At 43.0% G+C, this 11,311-nt stretch overlaps 1 protein-coding gene across 4 annotated transcripts; it reads right to left on the reverse strand.

Moving 5' to 3' along the window:
• Nucleotides 1-4,749: 4,749 nt before the first annotated feature.
• Nucleotides 4,750-11,297, reverse strand: LOC117450642 (uncharacterized). Of its 4 annotated transcripts, none has more exons than XM_034088511.2 (6): nucleotides 11,209-11,297; nucleotides 9,297-9,471; nucleotides 8,850-8,953; nucleotides 6,033-8,756; nucleotides 5,461-5,669; nucleotides 4,750-5,364 (listed from the first exon to the last, which is right to left on the reverse strand). In XM_034088511.2, exons 2-6 carry the CDS (start codon nucleotides 9,469-9,471, stop codon nucleotides 5,277-5,279), a joined length of 3,300 nt encoding a protein of 1,099 aa, XP_033944402.1. In that variant the 5' UTR covers nucleotides 11,209-11,297; the 3' UTR covers nucleotides 4,750-5,276. The 4 variants fall into 4 exon arrangements, with proteins under 4 accessions (XP_033944402.1, XP_033944404.1, XP_033944405.1 ...); XM_034088513.2 differs by having other exon boundaries at nucleotides 9,297-9,474; nucleotides 11,209-11,281; XM_034088514.2 differs by having other exon boundaries at nucleotides 11,214-11,267.
• Nucleotides 11,298-11,311: the final 14 nt, after the last annotated feature.

The raw sequence follows: 11,311 nt of genomic DNA on the forward strand, positions 1-11,311 counted from the left end.
GAGATGGGTGGGAGGGTAAGGGCGTAGTGTAAGCGAAGATTAGAAGGCGTTAGAAGGGTAGATTATTACAAAATGATCACACCTACTATCAATCGTATATCTCTTCCAGCCCCTGCCCCCACCTCACTACAATGGCAGTTATTACTCAGGCCTGGCTCCCCCCACCCCCCTCCCTTCCCGTTTTCTTGCCTTTATCTATAGAAAATCGAATAAGTCCAATCACTTGTAACACCTTGTAAGCGTGTTACCTTGTCAAATTGAGATGTCAAAAGTAACACTCAAAAGATGTCTCCTGTTGGGACAGACAAAGACAAGAGAGCTGTGGAGGATTGTGGGTATGTTCCAGGCCTGGGGCGTATTACTGTTTCCTTGACGACTGTAATCAATGCTCGCACTTCGGCCCCGCCCTCGACCCCCCAATCCCCTCCGCACCTCAACTCCCACTGTGCTGAATTGTTCTGCTCTGACTTCCACCTGCCACCTCGTCTCTTCCCCCTCTCTGTGCTGAGTCCTCCCCCACCTCCCACCTCCCACAGCACCGCCCAACGCTCACCCCCACCCCCGACCCATCCACGGGCCGGACCCGCAGACAGGCAGAGAATGGGAGAACCACACCCACCCACACGTCGCTCCCTTAGTGTCCAGCGCTTAGTTATGTCACGGAGGATGAGTCAGCGATGCCTGTGATTGGCTGATGCATCCCGGCTCCCCTGCAGATATTTGCATCATGGTTTTGATCATGATTTTTGATTGCTTGAACAATAGTGTTATTGTTGCAAGGCCTTTAATTGGTTATCATTCTTGAATTTCCCCAGGATGACTACAAGTATTTTCCTATGTATATCGCTTTAGCTTTGATATATCTTTATCTGTGGAGAGGGAGAAAGCTCAGTAACGCATGCGTTCCCACCACATTTCAGTGAAGTTGAATATAGTGTGTGCAGTTTTGTACTTGCCTGAATATGAATTCCCCTCATAATGAGCCTCTGTGTGCAGTGTTGAATAGGGAGGCAGAAAATCATTGCTCAGCTTCCTTCTCCTTAGTTACAGATTTTTCTAGCTGACCAAATGTTGGCAAGAAGTGCGCAGTGCCAATTAAGAGAGAATTTGTTTCTGCTCAAACAAGCCACAAATACACACACAGGCATACACACTGAATGGGATGAAAAGAGGCACTGTCATGCTGAGACAGTGAAGCTTTCAAAATGAGCAAGTTAAGAAGGTGAATATCAGTCCTTTTTTCCTCGGGATCGGGCTCTCTTCCTCCCTGATCCTCCTCGAGGCATTCCATGGCATTCTGCTCCTTTCACAGCGACCGCTCGCTTGTCGATCACCCTGACCTGAGAGAGGAGAATTCAATTCAAGCTGGCGTCCATACTTCGCCTCCCCTGCTTGTCTCTACTCTCTCTCCCTCCTCTTTCCATTTCCCTCTCTATGGTCGGCATAGCAACAGGCGTCAGACTCGTAAGAGAAGGCACTGTGGTCGGTTTCTATCTGACTCCCTCTCCCTGTGTCTCTCTTTTCTGCCTCCCTAACTCTATATTCGACCAGTATTCCAACAAAGATAAACGTATTGGGCATTTCTGATGATACAATTAATAGCTGGAGCAGTGTTTGAAGATTATAAACTTGGCACACCAAAACAGTTTGTTCAAAACAGTGAAATTGAAATAATAGGATTGTGCAATTAACTTGCTTGCAAAAACAGTGCACCACTCCTCCTAATGGCTAGTATGCATTTGGTCTCCCTGGTGTAATGTCATTAATGTAAATCCTTTGAATCTCTCCATAAATCCCACTGGGTGGATTTTAGATATTTCACGTAGAACGATATCAACTTCAAACCTTAGAAATGTATCTACCTGCCTGTCTGTGAGCCCGGCCTCAGTGTATGAGACTCAGATGGTGACTAGTGACTTTGTAAAAAAAACACACAAAAAAATGTTTAAAAAAATAAATAAAAGAAAAAAAGTTGTTGTTAGCATGAGTGGCCTCCCTCGTGTGCTGTGTGTGGTGTGCCATTGTGTGTGAAGATGTGTGTGTGTGTGTGTCCTCAGGTCGTTTGTCAGGTTTTAAAAGCACCCACCTTACCCTTGCCCCATTTCACCCTCACACTGCTCTGCTACAGTATAATGTAGCTCAAACACTCCCCTCTCACTCTATCTCCCCCTCCTGTCTGATAAGAGGCCTGTGTTATGAGGACAGTTGGTATTAGTATTTTTGCACTCTGCTCGCTGATCTTAATGCACTTACAAGCATGGAAGTCGCACTCCAGTCCCACGCAGGCTTTCATTCTGCTCCAGGTTTACAGCCTGTTTTCCATCATCCACTCCCAGTGCATCTGCTGAGGCTCAGTGAAAGCACAGGTGGCACACACGAACATAGAAACAGACAAGCAGGTCCTCTAATTGTTCAGCCCGCCAGTCCCTGCCTGGGACAACTTCTCCTGGGTGGCAGCTAAAATCAAAGCATTCATCCATCCTTGACTGTGGGAGGTAAGATATGGAGCAGGGTGGGGTGCACCGGGCCGGAGTGCGACAGCCACGCTGGTGTGGGGAGTGACTGTGTCCTGTCGGCCTCTGGTTAGTGTTCTGTTCTAATCTGCTGGGCTCCCTTTGTGAACCTGTGGACGGTGCTTCTGTTCTGAGTGCCATGTGAGAAACAAATGCTTCAGTAAAAAAAAAATATGTTTTACTTGTTTTATTTTACCTTTATATTTCTGTTTGTTTGTCTATTTTGTTATCCAAGGGTTTAAAGTTCAAAGATCATTCTCTAATGTGGGGACCTGCCAACCTGCACTCCTTTTAAATGTGATGAAAACGTTCTGTTGGTCTGAACCATATGTGCCAAATTGTATGTATATTCCTCTGTCAATGCCTTGCATATATACAGTGCATAAAATAAATATTAAGGAAATTCAGTTTTTGGATGCAGCCTTGAAGAAAAGTGAAAATACAAAAGAGTCGTCACAGCGTGTCAGATTTCTATCCCAATGCCATGGGTGCTGACAGTATTCTGCTGCAGTTTACAAAAGGTTTAACACAATTTGTAGTTTTTGATCAGTCAGTGTGTTACTCCAGTATAGGCCTGCACTGCGCCGCTCTCCTTGCTTACTTCAATCCGAGGCACCTACCTATGTATTTTTAACCTTTTGACTGTGTTTTACCAGCTCTCACATAATTTCAACCACAACAGGTTGAAGCGTTTACAACCATAGTATTAGTATCACAGTGAAAAGGGACTGGGCGCGTGCATTTAGGGTTCAAAACTCCACCAAAAGACAAATGGATTAACACAAAACTCCTCTAAGCCCAAAGCCCCATGATAATTCTCTCTATGGATTTCAATTTCTTTCAGATTCTTTCCAAATGGCTTGTATAGCAAGTGAGGGAGCAGATGTTTTCACACAGCTGTGCAGGGATGCCATTACTGTAACACAGCTGCACACAAACCCGGCTTATTGGCTGATCATAGCTCAGCTCTGGCCTGCACCAGACACAACAATTCCGCTTCACAGCTGATCCCAGTTAGCTCAAAGACTATAAGGGACGTTCCTCTTTTCCTGCGCCGCATCTGCAGAGCCTCTTGGCCGGTGCAACAGGCGCAGTCCAAAATTCCTCTCGATATCGCCCCCTTCTCTCTCCCTACACAATCATAGCAGATAAAACATCAGTTTGACATCTGGAATTTGAAACTGCATGCATTCAATCGCATGTGGAAAAACTATTGTAATATCTGAGCTAAAAATGCCTTTGAGATGAACTCAATCAGTTTGGGGCTGGCCTGTTGCCTGAGTGCACTTCCACCATGGGGAAGCTGTAACGTCATCTTGAAATGGTTTCCCAGTCATTCCAGACACTTATGCAAGAGTGCTTAGCAACTCAGAGGTGCACAGGAGAAAAACTGTGTTTTAAAGTCAAAATAAACAACGTGGTAAGTTTCTACACATTTGCTGTTTTAGATTTGGTATTACTATTTAATGCACTGAGACAATAAGTGTAGTATTTCTGATAAGCCCCTCACAGGCACCCACTGTTTAGATTTGAGGTGAACTTCATTATGTTTTATATGGTTTCTCAGGTCATTCCAAACAGCAGATTTATTCATGTAGAAAACCACTACATTTAGCATTTACTAACACACACATTGTTCTATATCACTGCACAAACTGTCAGGCCATCCATGTTCTTTAATGTGCGAAGCTCTCACTTTGTTCACTCATCCACACTGAAAACCCAAACAACCACATCAACATGCGGCTATTGTTTCTTTAGCAGTATTTTTTTACATCACAGCTCCATTGCAGTTGCTACGGAAGTACAACCGCGCTGGACTTTTCATGTACAGTACTAGGATGCATGTTAACCAGAAAATAAGGCATGTTTTTATGTACAGCTCACCGTCTCTTTCCATGATGGTTAAGTAGTCATGTAGTGGCATGGTGTGAGGCAGAAGGCCCTTCCAGTCGTTCAGTCACCAATGGTAATTTCCAACAGGTTGATTTCTATGTTAGTTCTCCTCTACACTGTCCTTCCATATGTTGTTTTTCCTTGTTGCAAACACTCTCTCAACTTTGTTTTTTAAACCCTTTGAATTGATGCTGCTTCTGTGCTTGACTCTGGGTTTACTGCGTGGTGCCATGTTGTCCACATGGCCTGCCTCTAGAGCTTGTAACGCTTCAGTGTGTAATGTTACCATATGCCTTACATGTTTTCCAGGACTAATAAAAAAAAAAAGCATAACAAAAACTTCAGATGTGCTTTTTTATTTCTGTTTAACATTGTTAACAAGTTGAAGAGACACATACAGGTTTTTAAGTAATTCATTTAACTCTTTACTCCAATTTACCATGAATATCTAGTTTTTTTTCTTAATTAAATGATCCTTAAAATGGCAGTACAAAATGTATATCTACACTAAAGTACTAGCACACTACACAGAACAGTACGCAATTTGTTTTATAAAATAAAATTGAGATATGGAGATTCTTTTTTCAGGAATGCTGTATGTAATATTTTTTACAATGGTGGTTGGTCCCATTTGTCATCACAGTCAGTTTGAGAAATTATAACTTGAATCATCTATATTAAAAGCAATTGTATAAAAGGGTTCAAAAACATCTGCAGCGAGAGCTATACAAGCTTTAAAATATTTCAATCTCTACAGTATGTACATAATCAAACATCGTGAACTACTCAACACACAAAAATAGTGCAAATGGCTGTGATCAAACCTTTTTTGAATGATACAATTATGTATGAAGAAAGCTCTTGTTCCTAAGACTTGGCTGGTTGCTCCTCAATCCCATTTGAGGCCAAGACCTCAGACAAACGAGTCAAATATGTGGAATCCGGGTAACCGTTCCTGAAAGAGACAAAAATAAAAATGTTCAGCTCCAGTACATGGACTAATGTGGCCTAAACTCTACAGCTCTGTTCTCTGTTTGACATCCACACTCACGCTGATTTGCCTCCATGTACGGTGGTCTTGTGTGGGATGCCGTCCCAAGCAACCCTGGCCTCTGTGTCTTTGCCTGTCACTGTGAAGGTGAGTCCTTGCTTAAAAGCTTTCTTCAGCCTGGCCACCAGCTTCCTCGTGGTCTCGCTGTCGGGAAGGTAGGCTTCAAAGGTACCTCCTTGAAATGGTTCTCCTGGAGAAGGGTGATCCTCCTGGTGAGGCGGAAAGCAAAGACCATGATCGTAAACAAAGTCTATAGATATTAATTATTGTTATTAAAGCTCTGTGATACATAGCACACACCATTAACAAGAAACTCGTACAGAACGGTAACTTCTTATGCACAATATCACAGTCTATTTTTCAGTGTATGTCAAAAAGCAATTATAGGCCTATCTTGGCTTAATTGTTGAGTGTCTATAGTAAAATACTATATTTTAACATCTAAAAGCATATATATATATGGTTAACTGAAACTGAGGTACAATAACAATATAATTAGCTGTTTCTTTCAACTCCAGGAAGTCCTCTATCAGATACGACAATTATCAGTGAGTTTAAAATAAGCCACTCACCCCTTGGATACCATCAGGAATGACGTAAGTGATCTTGATCGCAGAGTCTTTTGTGTGACCTGGCACGCTGATATTTTTTCTACATAAGGTCATTTCCCCCTGGATGCTCTGCTTATTACAAACTCTGCATTGGGCATGTACAACGTCCAGGCACTTGGAGCAGAAGGCAGCACCACACTTAGTTTTCATCATCATCTCACTCTCACCACACACACAGACGCACCCTTCTGGATTTGATCTGGATTCCTCTGTGTCTGGGATCTTGGTTTGTCTTTGCTGCACACTGTCCTCCTGTTTAGAATATACAGTTCTCTCCTGCTTATGGAGGTCTTCATCAGCAGGGGTTGTTGTTGACTCAACATCATTCACATGACTCACAGGTCTATCATTTCCTGCTTTATAGTGGTTGACAAATGTCTCAGTCTTCTGTCCATCTATCTCCAATGTGTTTACAATTTTCACTTTCTCTTTTATAACAGGGTCTTTCCTCACTGACGGCTGACTAATAGCTCCATTCACAATATCTGTCTCAAAAATGACCCTTCTGTGGTTTGATGTTCTTTCCTGACTGTCAGTTCCATTTGCTTTGCCTGTTGGGTTGTTTAGCATCACCTGAGGATAACTGTAACAGTGCAGGCTCGTATTTTGGTCCTCGTTCATTTGTAAAAAAGTGGATGGATTACAGTCAGAGGTAGAGGGGCCAGAGAAGTTGTGTTGTTCAGGTATCTGGGCCGAATCTCCAGTAAATACCTCAAGCAAAGACGCAGCTACCTGAGAACACAACGTTTCTGGGCCGAGGAGAAATAAGCTCTCTTTTATAACCTGCAACACAACCTTTTTGAAGCGGCTCCGCACCTCAGCACAACAAGCCTCCAAGGTTTCATCTGCTGTGTCAGTGATACCCAACTCTGACAAACGCAGCTGCTGCACATAAAAGTCTACACTAACTGAATCAACCAGCTTCTGTAAACCTAGCAGACATGAACTCACTTTGGATGAGTTTGCCCCTCTTAAGGTGACAGTCAGATTACTAATGCCCCCTGAGCCGATCTCTTTCATCAGGACATCAGAAGTCAGGTCTTCCACTCGGGTCCTGAAAGCCTCTTTTATATACTTCCACATCACATTGGAAACTGTAATATCTGCATTGTAGACTTCCAGCTTGTCCCTCCCTGTTTGGTTACTGAAGCTTGAGGACCTGCCCCTTGCTCTTACTGTAGGCTTGCCAGAGTCGTCTTGACTCTTCTGACTCATAACTTGCGCCTTCTGCTGCGGCGATCCTGAGAAACTACTGGCTCTCTTCAAGGTGGAACCAGACCCAGCAGGTGGAAGCAGAGGGCCTCCTGACAAACTGGTGGTGCTAAGGGGGGATGTTAAAGACTGTGGTCGAGTATCAACTGAATGCGAGTTTAAGGAGGTTTTATTCAGCATGGATGAAGTTGAAGGCAAAGCATCTCCACTCCTAAACAAGATGTCGCCTCCAGTGTTTTGAGCTAATGCTCTGGGGACACTCTCACCAGAAACCCCTGCTGTTTCTGACAGCACATTTTGCCCTAAAATTGGCCCCAGGCGTGGTTGTCTACTAGGAGATGAGAGCCCTCGTAAGGTGAAGTCAGTGGGTCGACGGCCTAATGCAGTAAGCCCTGAGTCCTTAAAGCGAGCGGCTAGTTTATACTTTCTGGCTCCTTCAGCTTTCCACCCATCCTCCTCTATCCTGTCATCCAGAGAAGAGGACACCGTCAGGGGAACTTTAAACTCATCTGCATGAGTTGATGAACCTGAATATGAAGGATATTTAAGAAGACTGGCTATATTCTCTTTTTTACCTATCACTTCGACGGGGTCAAGGAGAAGAAACTGCTTGGCCTCAGAAACATCACTACTACTCCCAATAATGTAAATATTTTGGTCATCTTCGTTCAGAAGAAGCTTAGGAAATCTGACACTTAAGTCCTCCATGGCCTTTTGCAGTCCACCCCTGAGAGACAGGATATTCTTGGAGAGCTGGCCTCGCCGGATCTTCTTCTCATTCTCCTGGTAAAGACTACTTATTGCCTGTCTTGCCAATTTTAGGCATTTTTGATCCTCCCCACCCTCCTCCACTCCAGATGCAACTTTCAAAAACAGAGTAGTCAACCCATGATTTGTCATATCCACTACATCAACACTATACTGACTAAGGATATGTTGGTATTCCTTTCGGCAGTGTTTTTTCAGATACTTGAACATGTCTGCATCCAAAATGAGTGACAAATCCTCCCCTGATGCCGTAGGATGCCCAGGAAGCTGCAAAACTGGACCCTCTATCTGGTCATTATTTTCCAGGCCAGAACCAGCAAGTGTCAGCGGTTTACATGAGTTGTTCTCATCATAAGGTATGCCAAGGTCAACTTTCTCTCTTTTTTCTCTCTGCTTATATGATTTCCTGCTCAGATCTTCTGACTCCAGAGTTTGAGGCTTCTGTGCTATCTGAACAGACCTGGAGCCCCTGGTGGCAGGTTGACCTGAGTCTTTGTTTTCTGCTGATTTTGGGCCTCCAGGATGACCCAACAGTTGTTCCAAAGCAGCCTGGACTTTTGAAAAGGCGCCATGCAATGTGCATAATTCCTCAGTAGCATCATGGCTTATCTTGATTTCAGGGTGGCTTTTGTGAAGGCTTGACAGTGCCAATAATCCCCCAGGAAGCTGGCTGTAATCAACAATTGCTGATAAATTGAAGATGACCTATGGTGAGAGAAGAAGACCGACAACAAATCATTTATGGATTTTATATTCAGCACTTGGTAACATATCTTTTCAAATTCTACTTGGGTATACCTTGTCTGGGTCCAGGCTTTCGCTGTGCTCAATAACAACGACTTTATACTTCTTCCCATCCACTTCCAGAAGATGCGGGCTGTGTTCAATAACTCTCTGTGCCACTGTGTGAGAGGGGTCATCAGACAGAAATCAATCTCAATCTGTGAAGCATCCTGACTAAGCTCTTAACCATTGGCTATTCCATTGACTTGCATGTCAACATTTCAGCTTTGTCTAAATCACTGGTAAGAGATGAAGTGGTGAAGTATATTACTAATACATGCAATGTACAACTACATTTTTAAGTCTTTAGAGTAAAAGTTAATGAAGCATTTATTGCAACCTTTATAATGTAATGATCAGTATTTTTACACCAAGATGTACTGGAATCACATAAGCATGCAGAATAATCCCCCTCCTAGTAATTCATATGCATAGACATGCACACACCCTGATCTTACTGACCTCCACTGTCCTCAAAGGTGATGAGGGCAGAGATGGGCGTTGCCTTGACAATAGTGACAGAATTTATTTCCCCTCCTCCATTCCTGGCTCTCAGAAAGTGGATGAATAGCTTGTCTTTCAGCCTCTCATCCTCAATGTCTGCGGGCAGACCACTCACCCTCACAGTCTCTGCCATCTGCTGGGAGAATCATTGCAGTTAAAAAGAGTGACTGCCCGAAGATAAAATAATTCTTCAGGAATGGTGAGTGTGAATATCAACAGAATGAAGAGAAGAAGATCAAACACAATAGCCCTTCATTAAGATGTTAATGTAAAAGTCAACCATTCACGAACCCCACCCCTGCAAACAGGGAGGAGGAGATCAGACCTGGCGCCGTGGGAGGGCCAGGCCCTCCCATTTGACATGCCTGCCCTCCCCCAATTAACACGTTTTTTATTATTCCCTAATTATATATTTGTTATTATAAATAAACTGTGAACTTCAATGCTACGATGTATGTGATGTCAGATAGTAATATAAGAGTAATAAATGAAAAACAGGTATGAAATACTATATGACAGTAAAACAAGAAGAGTTTAAAAGGGGAGTGATTTGTAAAATATCCATAAAGAAATAGAAAATCTGTTTACAGTTCTGTTTCATATTGGTGTTGAGAGATGTATCCATAGATCTCTTAATTTTGCTCTCAAAGTGCACCAGATTGATGCTTTTAACTTCAATATTTAAAAACAAATCTTCCCGGGGGAGCATGCCCCCGGACCCCCCCTAGAGGATGTTAGCTCCACCCCCCACTTAAAAAAAATAGCACTTTACCCCTGCTTACCTATAGCCTATGCGTGAGCTGATTATCGAGCCTTCATTGTAACAGTCGCGGGTGTACTGTGCGTGTGGGGAGTCTTGCAGCCAGTAGAACATTCCACTGTAGCGCCGGTACATTAATGGGAAACGCTACATGTTTGAGCACCCTCTATGAAACGTCAAGCTACCCCACAGCACCCCCAAAAGAAAATCTCTGGCGTCGACACTGGCCGGGGCACATGACGGTTTTGTTTGTTTGTAGCCTTTATTTAACCAGGTGAAAGCCCCTTGAGATCAGAAGATCTCTTTTTCAAGGGTTACCTGCAATGTGTGCCCTCCCATGAAAATCATATGCCCTCTCTGTAGATTTGTTCTGGCGCCGGGTCTGGAGGAGATGTGTGATAATATAGCACCCTCTATTGGGGGTTGCCGAGACACTACATCAACATTCAAAAACGTCCATTTCAGATGCCTTCCTCGACTTTTTTTGAATTTCGGAGATTTTTAAGGTGTCTTCTCCATTTCCTCTAAAGCGTTTTCTTTAAAACATTGACGTAATCTATGATATACGATAATTAATTATCTGACTACCGTAACATATATTTACTATGTTGTAAGAAAAACGTGTTGCAACCCTTTTTTTGGTTCAAATACCGTCTTGCAATATGAAATTTAATGTGAACAGTTTGAATTGAAATTGCAAATTGATACAGATGAAGATAACGCCCCGTCTTGCTCATTCCCATCAACATTTGCTGCTGTCGTGTTGGCAATGCTTGACAAATTACAAAATAATAAATCTCTCGTTTTAAGCATTTGTTTTTCCCACAATAGATATTTCGTGAAGTTAATAATATTGACTTGCAATCTAAACGCTCTTCTCTATCCAGCCATCCAGTAACATATGTGCAAAACATCGAATGTTTGTTGTTACAGGAAGTCCAAAAATACATGTAAAAGCGAGCATGAAAGACACATTTGCAGAGCTGGGTATCAAGGAAGTGAAAATATTCCGACAAATCTGCCTATCGCATTATCGATGTATCCTCCGTTTGCACCCGACGCTGTCGCAATACATCTCGTATATCTTTAAGATTGTTAGAGATTACTGACCTTACAAATGTTTCACGGCGGTTTCTCCCTATCTGTCAAAGGCCGTCACACTTTACAAGCCATGCAGGGAAAGTGAAACTACAGAGTAATGTGTAATGCATCA

The sequence above is a fragment of the Pseudochaenichthys georgianus genome, chromosome 8, assembly GCF_902827115.2.
Source record: "Pseudochaenichthys georgianus chromosome 8, fPseGeo1.2, whole genome shotgun sequence".
NCBI classification, from domain to species: Eukaryota; Metazoa; Chordata; class Actinopteri; order Perciformes; family Channichthyidae; genus Pseudochaenichthys; species Pseudochaenichthys georgianus.

Excerpts from the sequence above, each read along its gene's own strand:
- LOC117450642 (XM_034088511.2), bottom strand. The coding sequence starts at position 9,471 with ATGGCAGAGACTGTGAGGGTGAGTGGTCTGCCCGCAGACATTGAGGAT. Across the intron at positions 5,670-6,032 it reads TTCCTGATGGTATCCAAGGG|GAGGATCACCCTTCTCCAGG; the intron begins GTGAGTGGCTTA and ends CCGCCTCACCAG. Across the intron at positions 5,365-5,460 it reads GTACATGGAGGCAAATCAGC|GAACGGTTACCCGGATTCCA; the intron begins GTGAGTGTGGAT and ends TGTCTCTTTCAG.